This window comes from Coregonus lavaretus (genome assembly GCF_964263955.1).
Source record: "Coregonus lavaretus genome assembly, chromosome: 31".
Lineage (NCBI taxonomy): Eukaryota > Metazoa > Chordata > Actinopteri > Salmoniformes > Salmonidae > Coregonus > Coregonus lavaretus.
The window spans coordinates 15,147,451-15,166,304 of record NC_140018.1 but is presented as its reverse complement, the minus strand read 5'-3'; the positions used below and the strand labels follow the sequence as shown (position 1 = coordinate 15,166,304).

At 45.8% G+C, this 18,854-nt stretch overlaps 1 protein-coding gene across 1 annotated transcript; it reads right to left on the bottom strand.

Annotated features, from left to right (window-relative positions):
* Positions 1 to 2,378: 2,378 nt before the first annotated feature.
* Positions 2,379 to 18,760, bottom strand: LOC311107092 (laforin-like). Its single transcript, XM_084149562.1, has 4 exons — positions 18,034 to 18,760; positions 10,998 to 11,172; positions 3,783 to 4,027; positions 2,379 to 3,592 (listed from the first exon to the last, which is right to left on the bottom strand). The coding sequence occupies exons 1-4, from the start codon at positions 18,278 to 18,280 to the stop codon at positions 3,309 to 3,311; spliced, it is 951 nt and encodes a 316-aa protein (XP_084005688.1). The 5' UTR covers positions 18,281 to 18,760; the 3' UTR covers positions 2,379 to 3,308.
* Positions 18,761 to 18,854: the final 94 nt, after the last annotated feature.

Genomic DNA, 18,854 nt, shown 5'->3' with positions numbered 1-18,854 from the left:
AAAAATACTACCCGGCTGAAAGGACCCAAATGCCCGTCAACAAAACACACCTTTCTCCCTACAGTCAGACTGAGGTTCAAATGAGAAAGTAACATTCACGTTTCATAGTATGGCAGCACCTTATACCATTGCGGTGTTCATTTGGTGGGTTAAGAGATCATTGATTTGTCACAGAAAACTTTTGAGATCCATCGTGTATTTAGTCTGCCTGTCAATCTCACAAGGACTGAGACTAGAGGGTGAAAGAATGAGATAAAAAGTTAAACAATGGGCTACTGAGCCATTGAAGTTAGTTGCTGGCTGTACCTTCCTTTCACGCGCAGGCAATGTGGTTCCCCTCAGGCCAACTAGTTTTCCGATTTGCTGGTCGGTCTACAGTTTGGAAGGAATGAATACTTCACCAGTAGGTAATGACTGTATAGCCTAGGTCTATCTGCTGGCCAAGTAGTTATGATTCTACAGAGATATAATTTGTGAAATTTAAACTGTCATGGGATGAGAAGGCCTTAATTTCAATAGACTTCAGAGAGTCCTACTGTGAAGGCATATATTTGTATAAATTTACCTGCCTCACACGAAACTACAGACCATGCTACACACTTTCGTTTTTTTGAGACCAACGGTCGATGACAAAGTTGTTTTGTTTCACTAGATGTTTAGCCTATAAAATAAGATCCATGACAATATTATAGTCGATTTTGAACACAGTCTGTGTTGTTTCTTAGAAATGCAACCCTGTAGACCAGTGGTTCTCAATCCTGGTCCTGGGGACCCAAAGGGGTGCACGCTTTTGCCATAGCACTACACACCTGACTCAAACCATCAACTCATCATCAGGCTTTGATTATTTGAATCAGGTGTGTAGTGCTAGGGCAAAAACAAAAATGTTTACCCCTTTGGGTCCCTAGGACCAGGATTGTGAACCACTGCTGTAGACACATGTAAGAAAACGTTTTGTTCTATTTTTACCAATGACCAAACTTGAAATATTAACATGATCATCATATAAATGTTAATGGTTGTGATATAAATGCATAATATTCCCTTGGCCTATCGTTGACGGAGAATAAAGTTAAATTTCAACACTCCACCTTACCCTCCCGCCTAGGCAATATCACCAAGCCCCCGTAAACGCTGCTGGAGGGTTTGATCAGCCCCAAAACTTTGTATTCGACCCGGTGGGTGTTTTCCCTCTTAAATTTGATTTGATTAAATTTTACTGGAGAGCGAACAGGAAAGGATCCATCTTCACTGCGGCTCCACCACTAAATAAATTGGAAGGTAAACCGCGGAGGCGAATTAGAAGAATGGCTCTGTGTTATGGATTAAATCACATAAATGAATGCGGGGAGAATACATACATGCTGATAGCTGCCAGGGAGGACTGCTTAGAACAGACAACAGCAATGAGATAAACACAAACTCTTAATTTAAGCTATTTATGGATTAAATTGCACGAAAGCGTTACTATGATGATTTGCCCCATGCTGTCTCTCGCCCTCACAAACAGCTTTTTAAATGATAAATGTTCTCTTGGCTCTCGTTCTACGGGTTCTCGTTCACACCCATACACACTTCTGACCACTACAGTGGCAATGCATTATGGCCCTATAACAACTGGTCTAAGGTTTTACTGTATAGCTTGGTATGGGTAAGGTATGGTCTAGGTAGGGAAGTGCGTTCTGGAATGTTCAATTGAACGAAAACGATGCTGTATTGAATGACCAGTTGAAAAACGGGGAGGGGTTCGGTTGTGGAACGCTGACAGCATGGCCACTGCCCATTAAATACGCCACTCATTGCTTCAAGCCACATCTCGCCACACCCCCCAAACTGGAAAAAACATACTTCAAAATCTGTTCAAGAACGTACAAAGAACGTTTTGGAAAAACATGTCGTTCAGTACAGACCGTTCCGCAATGTAGCAAATGTCCAAGGAAACTCAACGCACCTCTGTTGTTTGTGCCTTCCGGGCGCCAAGTAACCACTCAGTAAAATAACATTCTATACCACAGAGCATTATGGGTAAACAACAACATTCAGCCCCTGGCGGCATCATGGGAGAAAGTTGGCTGCTTCAAACCTATCCAGCACTCTCAGCTCCTTTGAAGTTGGCCACAGAGAGGCGAGTCTAGACATGAACTCAGTTCTTATTATGCATGCATTAGAAGTGGTCCGGAGGAAATGTTGTTTTGTTATTTACACATTAGAAGGACCTGAATAATATTGCATTGTTGGGATAGGTAAACAAAGATTACTTCTAAAAAGAAGTTTGGAGGAGTCTTATTCTTCCTCTGGTAGCAGCATCTTCCTTCAGATAGATAGAGAGAGAGACAGAGACAGACAGAGAGAGAGAGAGAGAGAGAGAGAGAGAGAGTGCAGGCCGGCTTTGTTTTTTATTTTATTTATTTAGCAGGAAATGACATTTTCCTATTCGCAGCAGCATTAAGGATTCTACATAACAAAAGCAACCATCATTTGTATTTGCAGGGAGCCACCTTTGACTATGAAAAGGCACCATTTCTCTCAGAAGGTAGCGGAGGTGACACAGCCGTAATCCCTTCTTACTGAGGAGTATAATGTGGAGAGAAGATAGGCTGAGAGCAAAGAGTAACAGTTTATTTCCTAAACTCACCAACATGACAGTGAAATTCTCACCTTGCCACCGACTTTGTGCCTGACCCAGTTTATATTTACTGTTGTCTGGATTCGCAACTCAGGCTGGATCCTGCAGGAGCTACAAGTCTCAGTCAGTCATAAGTATTCACCACAACAACAGCTTCAAGGTGCCTTTTTGAAATGTCAGCTCTGTTCATTGATTAATAAAAACAAGGTTTGAACAAAAGGTCCTTCTAAAACCCCAGCAGACAACAACAGATATCTACAGACAATGTTCTGGACTCAACTGCTTTTTCACAATGCAATTATAAATAATACCTTCAATAAATAACTGAAAAACAACCCCAAAGCTAAAAAATGAACACATCACAATGAGAAGTATTAATAGCTTTTTGAATCTGTTGGCAGCAGCTAGTAGAATTCCCTCCGGGTACCTCATCATTGACCAGTTTATGACAGCCACTCATCTAAATTGGTAATTTGCATTGGATCAAATCAGTGCAGAGGTTGATTTTCACTTAAGTTATTTCACCTTCTGGCATCTTCCGCACAAATCATGTCGGGTGTACAGATGATTAATGCAATACTTCAACTAAAATGTTGTCTTTTCTCCACTGTCTCTATGGCACACTGGCAGACACCCATGCACAGCTAGGCAGCAACACTCCACACCACAGGGGGCTCCACCCTCATGTCTGCGGGTAGCAAACAGAGGTGCGCAGGCGTCCAAACTTCTGCATGAAGTCCCCCTGGGCGTTTACCAGTGCCTCCTCGTCGATGTAGACCGCCGCCCTCCTGGCTGTGACAAAGTACTGCACCTTCCTCTTGCTCCAGCCCAGGACGTACATGAGAAGACCGCACACGGCCGCGGTGGAGCGCCCAACGCCAGCGTTACAGTGAACGTAGACCGTGTGACCGTTCTCCAGGAGACCGTGCAGCAGGAAGACAGCCTGGGGAAGCATCCTAGTCCGGCCTGCAGGGGGCGACATACAAGGACATGTCAGAGGAGGGCTTTCTGACTAATCTTTACTACTGCTGGATCTTTCCCAGATCCATACAAGGATCCATAGATAAGTGTTTCATGACTGTCTACTTCACTCCTGGTCCTGGAGAGACACAGTTGCAGTCCTGAACATACCCCAGACCCCCCTCTCCTTCCTCACCTTCAGTGCTCATGTCTGGTGTTGGGATCCACACGTACGCCAGGCCACAGTCCCTGTACAGGTGCATCATGGTCTCTGGGGTCATTTCCTGCCCGGGGTCGCGGCGGCAGCCGGACGAGTTGTTGACCACATCCCCCTCCGTCTGAAAGTTCATCACCGCGGTAACACCCAGCTCTTCCTTCAGCTTGAGGGTCACATGTTCCACCTGGCGAGGGCAGCTACCCAGAAACACCCGGGGCAGGACTCTGGAAACAGAGCAGAGGGCACAGTGGGGTGAAGGAGACAAAGAGGACATAGGGGGGTGACAGAGTGGGCTTGATGCTCAGCCATACCCGGTGAAGGACCCTGGTAGCAGATAGGGGGCACAGGGGTTGATGGAGTGGGGTTGAGGGAGTGGGGTTGATGGGATTGAGGGAGTGGGGTTGATGGGGTAGAAAGTGAGGGGCAGGGGGTGTAGTATGGGGAGGTAAGAGAAGCACAGAGGGTTGAGGGGGTGGAATGTGGAAGGGAAGAGATGCCCAGGGGGTGAGAGAGAGCTAAAGGCACTAGTCTGATTCCTGGGGAGAGCGGTGGTATTTTTATACAAACTGTCTCCCAGACAGACCACAGGCAAGTGATCTAAAGCTGTTTTCTCTCAGAAAAGCGATCTCTGTCCTTCATCTCATCGCTCTCTCCCTCTCCTCCTGTCATTTTCCCCGGCGGTGATTGTTCCCTGACCTCCTCCTGTCATTTTCCCCGGCGGTGATTGTTCCCTGACCTCCTCCTGTAATTTTCTGCCCCGTCACTCTGAGCCAGACTCCATTTAGAGCTCATTAGCATGCGTAAAATCAACAGTCAGTGGGAGGAGGTGACACGTAAAAGGATGGACAGCGTCACAGAGTGATGTCCTCGAGTGACACCAAAGATGGTGGATAAATTAAGATAGTTCACTCAGGCTGTTAACCATTGAATGAAAGAAAAGTCAATTCTGGTCTACTTAACTGGGTGTGCCTCCCATAGACACCAATGCAATAGCAACTGGGTCTGGTCTACTTAGTTCATTTACTTTTATTGAACCAGAAAAAAAACACAGAATGGGGTGTCTCGCTTCCTCTTTCGTCTCTGGTGACATCACAGGGATCCATCTAGTTGGGCCAGCAGCTGGTGGCTGGTGCCCACAGACCTCTGGGTATTAATGGAAAACCAGGGCAGTGCCACTCAAAGACAGATGCTGCTGATTTGCTTAAGAGCTCAATGGAGATTATTCAGGAACTTTTGCCTCCACATTAGATTTACAGCTGGTTGTTTTTCTAAGAAAGACTCTCTTTACACCCGGAAACTCTCTGGAGCCCTGCTAAAACCCAGTGGAATTGAGTGATTCAAACTCTCATAGAAATGGGCATATTGATTCAACACAATGGTACAGTGAGTTAGTAGCTCATGTAAACTTCTCGAAAATCCCAAGTGTGTAGTTTTTGTATTTAGTAGCATCTACAGTAGGTTTTCGTGTTTTCCTCACTGTCAGCTTTAAAACATGGTGTAAAGGCTTAACTGGCCCATTTGGTACTAATGAAGGTGTGGGTTGGTGTGAGATCATCTCCTTTCCCACTGGGTAAACTTGGCCAATCAAAGCCCTGGCATGGCAGTAAACAGGAGCTTACAATAGAAACAAACATCTCTAAATCATTGAAATAGCCCAACTGTACAAACAAGTCCTTGGGAGTCACCTCTGACCGATGCATAGCGGACAATGGTCCTGTAAAGTGCATGAACCTCTCTTTCAGATAAACAATGATTCATGTATTAGAGAATGAGGTGTTTATGATACCAGTGGCTACACTGATACCAGCCTAGAATTCTCATTTTAAAAGCTTACAGTGGGGAAAAAAAGTATTTAGTCAGCCACCAATTGTGCAAGTTCTCCCACTTAAAAAGATGAGAGAGGCCTGTAATTTTCATCATAGGTACACGTCAACTATGACAGACAAAATGAGAAAAAAAATCCAGAAAATCACATTGTAGGATTTTTTATGAATTTATTTGCAAATTATGGTGGAAAATAAGTATTTGGTCAATAACAAAAGTTTCTCAATACTTTGTTATATACCCTTTGTTGGCAATGACACAGGTCAAACGTTTTCTGTAAGTCTTCACAAGGTTTTCACACACTGTTGCTGGTATTTTGGCCCATTCCTCCATGCAGATCTCCTCTAGAGCAGTGATGTTTTAGGGCTGTCGCTGGGCAACACGGACTTTCAACTCCCTCCAAAGATTTTCTATGGGGTTGAGATCTGGAGACTGGCTAGGCCACTCCAAGACCTTGAAATGCTTCTTACGAAGCCACTCCTTCGTTGCCCGGGCGGTGTGTTTGGGATCATTGTCATGCTGAAAGACCCAGCCACGTTTCATCTTCAATGCCCTTGCTGATGGAAGGAGGTTTTCACTCAAAATCTCACGATACATGGCCCCATTCATTCTTTCCTTTACACGGATCAGTCGTCCTGGTCCCTTTGCAGAAAAACAGCCACAAAGCATGATGTTTCCACCCCTATGCTTCACAGTAGGTATGGTGTTCTTTGGATGCAACTCAGCATTCTTTGTCCTCCAAACACGACGAGTTGAGTTTTTACCAAAAAGTTATATTTTGGTTTCATCTGACATTCTCCCAATCCTCTTCTGGATCATCCAAATGCACTCTAGCAAACTTCAGACGGGCCTGGACATGTACTGGCTTAAGCAGGGGGACACGTCTGGCACTGCAGGATTTGAGTCCCTGGCGGCGTAGTGTGTTACTGATGGTAGGCTTTGTTACTTTGGTCCCAGCTCTCTACAGGTCATTCACTAGGTCCCCCCGTGTGGTTCTGGGATTTTTGCTCACCGTTCTTGTGATCATTTTGACCCCACGGGGTGAGATCTTGCGTGGAGCCCCAGATCGAGGGAGATTATCAGTGGTCTTGTATGTCTTCCATTTCCTAATAATTGCTCCCACAGTTGATTTCTTCAAACCAAGCTGCTTACCTATTGCAGATTCAGTCTTCCCAGCCTGGTGCAGGTCTACAATTTTGTTTCTGGTGTCCTTTGACAGCTCTTTGGTCTTGGCCATAGTGGAGTTTGGAGTGTGACTGTTTGAGGTTGTGGACAGGTGTCTTTTATACTGATAACAAGTTCAAACAGGTACCATTAATACAGGTAACGAGTGTAGGACAGAGGAGCCTCTTAAAGAAGAAGTTACAGGTCTGTGAGAGCCAGAAATCTTGCTTGTTTGTAGGTGACCAAATACTTATTTTCCACCATAATTTGCAAATAAATTCATAAAAAATCCTACAATGTGATTTTCTGGATTTTTTTCTCTCAATTTGTCTGTCATAGTTGACGTGTACCTATGATGAAAATTACAGGCCTCTCTCAACTTTTTAAGTGGGAGAACTTGCACAATTGGTGGCTGACTAAATACTTTTTTCCCCCACTGTATTTGCCTCCTGCAGCACAGAGGTCGTTGACAAAAGCTTGTAAGGTCTTGGGCCACAAATTACAAATTAAAACCAGCTGGACCTGGCCAGTGGCCACCCTCTCTCTCATTTTCATGCAAGGTGTGTGTCCAGAGCTTCAGGGAGACCAGGCTAATTTCTGCTGTGTCCTGCAGCTCACCTCAGTGCAGGTTGTGTGTGTGACCTGAGCAAAGAGGCCAAATGTGTGTGTGAGTGTGTGTGTATTTGCTACTGTAATGGGTCTCTGTCATTTATTTCACCCATAATTAGCAAAGTCAAAGAATCACACATCCAGTATCAAAATTGACTGCTCAACTCTATTTCCAATCGGAACATTGAATGACTGCATTGAATACAACCTCTCAATCTGCTGTTAGTAAATTACTTAATTTAGTGCCACTGAACCGTTATGACACACAGCCAAATGAAATGACTCGCCATCTCTCTCACAGTTTGTGAAGAGAAGGAGGGGGAAAAAATAAGAAAAGAAAATGATGATGATGACAGTGTGGCTGTCACATTGCAAAGGATTATCATCAGTGACCTCCTCTAGGCTTTGCCCTCCTCTTTACAAAAATCAATTTAAGGTCTTTAACACTTTTCATATTTCGTTACTCTAATGGATTTAGTGAGCTATCGCTAACGAAATGAGCCATCTATGAGGTACCCAGAGGACATACAGTGGAGAGAACAAGTATTTGATACACTGCTGATTTTGCAGGTTTTCCTACTTACAAAGCATGTAGAGGTCTGTAATTTTTATCATAGGTACACTTCAACTGTGAGAGACGGAATCTAAAACAAAAATCCAGAAAATCACATTGTATGATTTTTAAGTAATTAATTTGCATTTTATTGCATGACATAAGTATTTGATCACCTACCAACCAGTAAGAATTCCGGCTCTCACAGACCTGTTAGTTTTTCTTTAAGAAGCCCTCCTGTTCTCCACTCATTACCTGTATTAACTGCACCTGTTTGAACTCGTTACCTGTATAAAAGACACCTGTCCACACACTCAATCAAACAGACTCCAACCTCTCCACAATGGCCAAGACCAGAGAGCTGTGTAAGGACATCAGGGATAAAATTGTAGACCTGCACAAGGCTGGTATGGGCTACAGGACAATAGGCAAGCAGCTTGGTGAGAAGGCAACAACTGTTGGCGCAATTATTAGAAAATGGAAGAAGTTCAAGATGATGGTCAATCACCCTCGGTCTGGGGCTCCATGCAAGATCTCACCTCGTGGGGCATCAATGATCATGAGGAAGGTGAGGGATCAGCCCAGAACTACACGGCAGGACCTGATCAATGACCTGAAGAGAGCTGGGACCACAGTCTCAAAGAAAACCATTAGTAACACACTACGCCGTCATGGATTAAAATCCTGCAGCGCACGCAAGGTCCCCCTGCTCAAGCCAGCGCATGTCCAGGCCCGTCTAAAGTTTGCCAATGACCATCTGGATGATCCAGAGGAGGAATGGGAGAAGGTCATGTGGTCTGATGCGTTTTGGTCTAAACTCCACTCGCCGTGTTTGGAGGAAGAAGAAGTATGAGTACAACCCCAAGAACACCATCCCAACCGTGAAGCATGGAGGTGGAAACATCATTCTTTGGGGATGCTTTTCTGCAAAGGGGACAGGACAACTGCACCGTATTGAGGGGAGGATGGATGGGGCCATGTATCGCGAGATCTTGGCCAACAACCTCCTTCCCTCAGTAAGAGCATTGAAGATGGGTCGTGGCTGGGTCTTCCAGCATGACAACGACCCGAAACACACAGCCAGGGCAACTAAGGAGTGGCTCCGTAAGAAGCATCTCAAGGTCCTGGAGTGGCCTAGCCAGTCTCCAGACCTGAACCCAATAGAAAATCTTTGGAGGGAGCTGAAAGTCTGTATTGCCCAGCGACAGCCCCGAAACCTGAAGGATCTGGAGAAGGTATGTATGGAGGAGTGGGCCAAAATCCCTGCTGCAGTGTGTACAAACCTGGTCAAGACCTACAGGAAACGTATGATCTCTGTAATTGCAAACAAAGGTTTCTGTACCAAATATTAAGTTCTGCTTTTCTGATGTATCAAATACTTATGTCATGCAATAAAATGCAAATTAATTACTTAAAAATCATACAATGTGATTTTCTGGATTTTTGTTTTAGATTCCGTCTCTCACAGTTGAAGTGTACCTATGATAAAAATTACAGACCTCTACATGCTTTGTAAGTAGGAAAACCTGCAAAATCGGCAGTGTATCAAATACTTGTTCTCCCCACTGTAACTAAATATTGAACACCCCTCCATCTCTCCAACAAGTGAAAAGGGAAGGTTGTGGGGTTGATGCGATACAACCACTAATGGTTTAACTTCTGAAGAGCCCTTGAATGCGTTGTCCCACTGAATTAATTGCTGAGTGCCTCACAAAACCCAGTTCCCATAGTAATTAAAATTGTGTGTGAGAGAGCAAAGCTTAAAGAGGAAGGAGGAGAGTAATCATGGCTGGCTGTCGCTGCTTGGAGATTGAAGAGGGTGAAACATCACACTCATGACCTGAGGATGTGGTAGGAGGAGCTATTCACCTCGGGATCAAATACAGGTAACTGCCAAAATAAAGGAAACGCCTAAATAAAGGAAACACCAACATAAAGTGTCTTAGTACGGTGTTGGGGCACAACGAGCTGCCAGAACAGCTTCATTGCACCTTAGCATATATTCAACAAGTGTCTGGAACTCTATTGAAGGGATGCAGCACCATTCTTCCAAGATAAATTCCATAATTTGGTGTTTTGTTGATGGTGGTGGAAAACACTGTCTCAGGCACCGCTATAGAATCTCCCAGAAGTGTTCATTTGGGCTGAGATCTGGTGACTGAGACACACACACACACACACACACACACACACACACACACACACACACACACACACTTTAAACCCCCTATGATCCTTTGAGACTCCTCTCAAAGTCACTGAGATCTCTTCTTCTAGCCATGATACCCGGAATAATGGGCAACTGGGCATTTTTATACATGACCCTAAGCATGATGGGATGTTAACTGCTTAATTAACTCAGGAACCACACCTGTGTGGAAGGGAAGCACCTGCTTTCAATATACTTTGTATCCCTCATTTACTCAAGTGTTCCCTTTATTTTGGCTGTTATCTGTACATCAGTGATACTGCACTGTGCTGAAGTTACGGGGAGCACATTTTTGGGAACATTAAGTTAATAGTCATAAATTATTCCAAGACAAAATAATACTAAGACAAAATGAAACCTGCATGTTAATGAAAGAAGCCCTTTTGCTTTGAAAGGGGCAACTCAATTGGCAAAATGTGGAAGAGAGGTCCTTCAATAGCGCCATTAAAAAAGCTGTCCCACTTACCAGGGAAACACACCCCCTCAGGGGAACTCATTAACTTTTACAGCATTATCAAATTATGTACACACCAGTTTTCACATCACAAAAGGCAGGCAAACAATAACTTACGACAAGCCTCTCATTTCATTACTGGGTGAAGGGGTGCTGTAGTCAAACTCACTAGGATACAAGTCTGTCTCTGGTGTTTGCTGGGAGGCACAGCTATCCACTGATGCCTCAAAGAAAAGAAGGAGGAAAGTGATTATTTGAATAATGCAAATAGCCAACTATCTCCCACACGTGGGATGGCTACAGACAACCTCAAACACTCATGAGTGTTGCAAAGGAGTGATGCAACCTGTGGGAAGAAAATGGGGTCAGGTATTATGTTACCTGTTGAAATGCATGGCCTGCTGGCCGGCCACGCCAAAGTAGAAGTCAGTCGTGTGCTTCATCTCGTCCGTATGACCCGTCTCCTCGATCCAGTGGCTAATAGGGTGGCAGTACACCCCGTCCACCAGGTTGCTCTGGTCGTACACACAACATCTGTCATGGTGGGCACCGTTGCCTGGGAACAAATCAAATGAAGCATTTTTGGATTAAAGGCAAAGATTATCTATTATATTGACAAGATAGAGTGGTCACTTGGCTAACAATGGAAATACATGTACTCAATGATTGAAGGCAGGCGAGATCAGGTGGGACCATTCTAGCCAATGAGACGTCTGCACAACTAAGTTGTTTTTCTCAAAGTTGCCGGAATACCACGTGCATCCACTTATATCAGTACATTTGTAACAGCCTAAACATTACGAAACTTCTATTAGATCAAATAAGCCTCACGTAATTCAACACTCTCATAGACCTCCATACAAAAACGTGCTTATATCACAAAGACAGATTTTGGGCGGCGTAAATGACTAAAATGTAAATGTAATGTGTGGTGGGAGGTAATAGGCCTTCAAGTAGGCGTACAACACCAAATAAAGAAACAGTTATTTATAAAGTTATTAGTCCTATTCACTGTTAATCCAATCATTTGCAAATATGCCTAGAGGACTTTGAGTTAGGCTTCATGGAAACAATTCACATGCTTATTTCCAATTATTATATTTATCAAGAAGATATAGCAGGAGCCGGGGGCTGATCTACTGGTAGTGCTGCCGCGCGGACCACTTATGCAACGGTTAGATCCCCTGTTCCACCACCGCGCACCACCCCTTCTGTCAGAAACGAAGTGCCAAACCCCTGAGCCTGTGCAATTCAAAGACGTGCCTTTGCCGCCATCACGTGGTTGAATAGCTTATTACAGTTGAAAGAGAGGTAGAATAATGAATACTCAACTTGTAGCCAGCCATCTAAGCTATACCTTGGTGAAATGTGTTTTATATTGGATATTCGGTTTTCTCTCGTCAATAGCTATTTAACCAAGCATGCCATGACTATGGAGATGGTATATTCTGAATCAGGGGTGGATGGAGAACAATCCACACCTAAAGATAAAAATATATACACTACCGTTCAAAAGTTTGGGGTCACTTAGAAATGTCCTTGTTTTCGAAAGAAAAGCAATTTTTATCTTAGGGCTTGATGGTTTTTGCAACTGCACCCGAAGAAACTTTAAAAGTTCTTGAAATTGTCCGTATTGACTGACCTTCATGTCTTAAAGTAATGATGGACCGCTGTTTCTCTTTGCTTATTTGAGCTGGGAAGGGACGGGATGAAGCCAAGGAGGCGTGGCAGGGCAACTGGGATTCCTCATCTGGTCAGGGGGGAGAAGGAGACTCCCCCGATGACCGACTGAGGCACTTGTTCCAGGAGACCACGGAGGAGGACACCTGAAGGGGGGGGGGTCGAGAGCGACCGGGCGGGAGCCAAATCTAACCAGACCCCCATCCTGAGTCCAGTCAACGAGCTCCAGAGGGAGCAGTTACGCCAGGTGTTTCAGGAGTCATCGAGAGAGAGCACCTCTAGGGGGTTTGGCACGGAGTCATCCGACCCCGACCAGGAGTGCCCCCTCCCTCGCCCCAGCACGCACAACTTCACCCTGTCGGAAGAGCTAATGGACCAATTCGGAACCGCCCAACACCAGGACCCCGACCATCGCCAGGCTATGCTGAAGGTGAAGAAGATAGATGGGAGGAGTATCGGCTCGGAAGGTGAGTTAACCACTCCTTATTACGCCATCAAGCGGAGTATCTTATACTGGGTGGCCCAATGTAGAGCGGTAGAACAGGAACTGGTAATGGTGCCCCGTTCATACAGGGATGTTGTGTTACACATGGCCCATACACATGTACTAGGGGGCCAACTACCCAGGTTGAAGACCACCGAACGGTTGCTGGGGCGTTTCTATTAGCCGAGGATTACCCAAGATGTTGCTAAGTATTGCAAATCTTGTTACATCTGCCAACGCACTGCTCCCAAGTGAACATACCATAACCCTCTTATCCCTCTCCCAATTATAGAGACCCCGTTTGAGTGCATAGCCATGGACCTGGTGGGACCCCTGCCACGTTCGGCGCACAGACATGAGTACATCTTGGTTGTGGTGGCCTATGCAAGTTCCCAGAGGCTATTCCCTTGAGGTCGATGGCAACGAAAGCCATAGCAAAATAACTGTATCTCATGTTCTCCCAAGTGGGACTCCCGGCCACGCCGTTCATGTCCAGACTGATGAAGGACCTGTGTCAGTTATACCGGGTCAAACAAATAAGGACCAGTGTGTATCACCCCCAGACGGATGGGCTGAATAAAACCATCAAAAGCATGCTACGCAGGGTGGTGGACCGGGACAGGAAGAATTGGGATATGTTGTTGCCCCACCTCATGTTCGCGCTCCGGGAGGTCCCCCAGGCGTCCACTGGCTTCTCGCCTTTCGAGCTACTCTATGGGTGGCCCTGTCACAGCATCCTTGACTTGGCCAAGGAGGCCTGGGAGAACCAACCCTGCCTGTACCGTTCCTTCATCGAACACGTCACATTCATGAAGGACCGAATGGCAGTGATATGGCCGGTTGTGTGGGAACACATGGCCAAAGCACAGGGAACCCAAGCCCGGGCGTACAATAGAACGGCCCAACCGCGACAGTTCTGCCCAGGAGATAAGATACTCCTCCTCGTCCCCACACCGGAACTCAGGCTCCTGGCTCAGTGGCAGAGCCCACATGTGAAAGAGCAAGTCTCATCGGTCAACTACAGGGTGAGTCAGCCAGGACGACGGCGCCCTCAGCAGATATACCACATCAACCTGTTGAAAGCCTATGTGGAACGAGAGGCACAAGTGCTGATGGGACTTAAAGCAGATGAAGAGGAACATCCACCAGAAAAGGTGCCTTTTGGCATCACTCTTACAGCTCAGCAGACGCAAGACCTTGAAAAGGTTGTCCTACAGAACCAACGGGTCTTCTCCCCCCTTCCGGGGCAGACCTCCTTGCTCTGTCCTCGCATAGCCACGGAGCCAGGGAATAAGGTACATCTCTGACCATACAGGGTACCAGAGGCATGCCGGGAGATGGCACGGAAAGAGGTGAGGGAGATGTTGAAGATGGGGGTCGTCGAGCCGTCCACCAGCGAATGGTCCAGCTCTATCGCGCTTCTGCAATGATTTCAGAGCCATCAATGCCATCTCCAGATTCGACGCCTACCCCATGCCGAGGGTCGATGAGCTGATCGAGCGGTTTGGGAAAGCCCGCTATATATCGACCCTCAACCTCACCAAGGGGTACTGGCAGGTGCCTCTGGCCCCCGAAGACTGCCACAAAACCGCCTTTGCCACCCCGGATGGGCTATTTCAGTACGTCCGCCTCCCCTTTGGCTTGCACGGAGCGGCCGCCACCTTCCAGAGGTTTATGGACATGCTGTTACGTCCTCACTAGTCCTTCGCCGCCGCCTATATTGATGACATGGTAATACACAGCGAGGACTGGGGAGGAACACCTCCGCCAGCTGCGCTCCATGCTGGCCAGCCTGGAGGCGGCCGGCCTGACAGCCAACCTGAAGAAGTGCCGCCTGGGACTGAACGAGGTTGAATACCTCGGCTACACCATTGGCAGCGGTCTGATCAAACCCCAGGCATCTCATATGTATATACTGTATTCTATACTACTCTACTGTATCTTAGTCCATGCACTCTAACATCGCTTGTCCATATATGTATATATTCTTAATTCATTCCTTACTTAGATTTGTGTGTATTGGGTATACGTTGTGAAATTGTTAGATATTACTTGTTAGATATTAGTGCACTGTCGGAGCTAGAAGCACAAGCATTTCGCTACACACACAATAACATCTGCTAAACACGTGTATGTGACCAATAAAATTTGATTTGGAGAAGACCAGGGCCATCCGGGAGTGGCCGCGGCCCAGGGACAAGAAGGGGGTCCGCTCGTTCCTGGGCCTAACGGGTTATTACAGGCGGTTCATCCCAAGCGACGCCGCTATCGCCACCCCACTGACCAACATGACAAAGAAGAGGAACCCGGTGAGGATGGTATGGACATCTGAAGACGAGGGGGCGTTCTTCCACCTCAAAGACACGCTGTGCTCGGAGCAGGTGTTGAGAGCCCCAGATTTCCAGCAGCCTTTCACTGTCCACCCCAGCACTGGCTTGGGGGCTGTCCTGTTTCAAGGGGACGGGGCGGAGGAACGTCCCATCCTATAAATAAGCCGCAAGCTGTCCGACAGGGAGAGGAAGTACATGACGATAGAGAGGGAGGCACAGACAATTAAGTGACCCCTGGAACACCTGAGGTACTATCTCCTAAGGAGGTGATTTCGGCTGGTCACAGATCATGCGCCCCTTCAGTGGATGGCGGGTAAGGGAGACACGAACAGCCGAATAACAAGATGGTTCCTGTTGCTCCAACCATTTCATTTCCAGGTGGTTCATCGATCGGGGAGAGCACACGGCAATGCAGACACGCTATCCCGTCGAGACCCCCGATACAGAATATATCATTTTCATAGTCATGGCACGCTTTGTGTACGAGCTATTGAAGATTGAAATCCGAAATCGTATTATTATTATTGTTATTATTATATATTTTTCTGTGTGGATTGTTTTCCAGCCACCCGATTCAGAATATACCATCATCATAGGCATTGCAGGCTTGGTTTAGAGGTCTGCGCTGACATGAGGTCGAAGGAATTGTCCGTAGAGCTCCGAGACAGGATTGTGTCGAGGCAAAGATCTGGGGAAGGGTACCAAAAAAAGTCTGCAGCATTGAAGGTCCACAAGAACACAGTGGCCTCGGGGGAGAAGGGACTTGGTCAGGGAGGTGACCAAGAACCCGATGGTCGCTCTGACAGAGCTCCAGAGTTCCTCTGTGGAGATGGGAGAACCTTCAAGGAGGACAATCATCTCTGCAGCACTCCACCAATCAGGCCTTTATGGTAGAGTGGCCAGATGGAAGCCACTCCTCAGTAAAAGGCACATGACAGCCCGCTTGGAGTTTGCCAAAAGGCACCTAAAGGACTCTCAGACCATGAGAAACAAGATGAACGGAGCAAAGTACAGAGAGATCCTTGATGAAAACCTGCTCCAGAGCACTCAGGACCTCAGATTGGGGCGAAGGTTCACCTTCCAACAGGACAACGACCCTAAGCACACAGCCAAGACAACACAGGAGTGGCTTCAGGACAAGTCTCTGAATGTCCTTGAGTGGCCCAGCCAAAACCCGATCTAACATCTCTGGAGAGACCTGAAAATAGCTGTGCAGCGACGCTCCCCATCCAACCTGACAGAGCTTGAGAGGATCTGCAGCGAAGAATGGGAGAATCTCCCCAAATACAGGTGTGCCAAGCTTGTAGCGTCATACCCAAGAAGACTTGAGGCTGTAATTGCTGCCAAAGGTGCTTCAACAAAGTACTGAGTAATGGGTCTGAATACTTGTGTAAATGTGATATTTCAGTTTTTGATACATTTGCAAAAATGTCTAAAAACCAGTTTTTGCTTTGCCATTATGGGGTATTGTGTGAAGATTGAGGGGGGAAAAAAACAATTTAATCGATTTTAGAATAAGGCTGCAACGTAACAAAATGTGGAAAAAGTCAAGGGGTCTGAATACTCTCCGAATGCACCCCCTGGTTCGATTCCAGGCTGTATCACAAACAGCCGTGATTGGGAGTCCATAGGGCAGCGCACAATTGGCCCAGCGTCGTCCGGGTTTGGCCGGTGTAGGCCGTTATTGTAAATAAGAATTTGTTCTTAACTGACTTGCCTAGTTAAATAAAGGTAAAAAAATATATAAAATAATAATAATAATAATAATAATATCTGTATTACTGGGCTATATCAGCCAATATGCTAGATGTAGTTTAAAGAGAGCAGAGTTGGAGAGACTTGCACTTTCTCAAGCTATTTTTATATTTTCAGACGGAGAAATATGGGTGATCAATATTTATTTATAGGCAATGTAGTAAACTATAGCCTAATCATATTTAGGAAGTACATTTTCATCTCCACCCATGTATAGGCTATAGCCTGCTCTATTTAATTGAGATCACATGCGCACCTGATCTCGCAGGTATGGCTACTAACATGAATCAGCAAGAATGATGATAGTGACTCTTGCTACGTTTTGCATATCGGATATAGCCTACCTTTTAGCAGGACAATTTGCAGGCAGAGACAAATAAATAAGTAATCAATACTTATTGAAAATGAAAAGGCGCAACGCCCGCTCACCATAGTAGCCTAACCTATGTGCGCATTGTGCCTTTTCCTTTTCAGTGATAAAACATTTTGATTGCACTTCAACTCACATTGGTTGAGCGCCCGCCACTTCTTTCCATGATCAATATTTATTTAAAGACACTGTAGTAAACTACAGTCTAATCATATTTACGTTAATTGCCACGTGATTCCCCGCTCATGTAGGCAGCCTACTCTATTTCAATGAGACCACACATAGGCCTACTAGGCAGACTTGAACTCGCACCCCCAACTAGGAGAGGCTGCTGAAGTTGAAGCAGCGAATTCTGTGTGTGTGAATAATGCAAAAAATATGTACTTTTAATACAATAGGTAGGTTTAGGCTAACGCCTACAAAGCAGAAAGTCAACAGTTTCCAAATAATCTGTGGGACAACAAAAATATTTTCATCCCAAAATCCTCACTTACCACCCACAGCCGACTGAGTTGCAATGATCTCTGTCAAGACCCGCAGGTCCGCGGGCATCCTGCAGGAATGCAGCCCTCTAGCTTTGTTCAATAGCTATTGACGAGAGAAAACCGAATTCCAGGGCATATCCAATATAACACACATTTTACCTAGGTCTAGGTAAATGGCATGGAAACAGATGGAAATAGTTCAGCATTGAGCCTGGCCTACAGTTGCCTAAGTAATTAGACTATAACAAGCAGGTGTGTTGGCTATAAACCCAATAACTGACTAAATTTAAACTATGTATTTATTTCATAATACCTTCCCAGATGAAATTGCCCCCCACTCGTTTGATGAACTTCAACCACAGGCTCTCTTGGCATGGTTCTGCCAGGTGCACTTCGGCGATCCAGAGGCAAGGCTCGCGCATGGACAAAACCACCTGCGTCCGTTTCATCAGAACCGCATTGTTTGGGTCCCAGTGACCCATCTCCGGACGGGACCCTAACACAAACACCTCTACGTCCGGGCACTCCGGAGTGAGAATGACGCCGAACCTGTATAACATCACCCTAAATAAACTAAAAGGTCACTTCGAGATACAATATTGACGCGGTTTAGTAGCCTGCTAGGCTAGATCGCGGTGCTTTCATAGATCACTCCCTTTGCGATAAAGGCTGCACAGCCATGCCATTGCATACAGTAGACTACACACTGGAAACTATCTTTACTTGACATGACCACCGTGTTCAATTTGGGGTAGGCTATCATGTTCATTTGCCCTAAAAATAAACCTAGTTTGGAGAAAAAAAACAGCTGGGACTATCTACAGTGTCTGGGCGAGGACAATTTTCCTTGGTGCGCTGTGTCATGTAAAAATCCACCCCATATATAATCGATAACTATTATCAGAAATCACGCGATATGGATCTGACAGTGGAGTGCCTGCTGACCCACTAGTTGGTCAGAAGGTTCAAATCAACGTTTCATATCAAAATTAACGAGTAGGCAAAAGTATCAACCACCGCTGTTATTACACCCCGTATACGTTCGTGGCGGTAATGAGCATTTTTATTGTGCTGTAACTAAAACTAGAAGAAGATCTTCTGACGTCCTTTCACTTCGTCAATTTACAAAGCTAA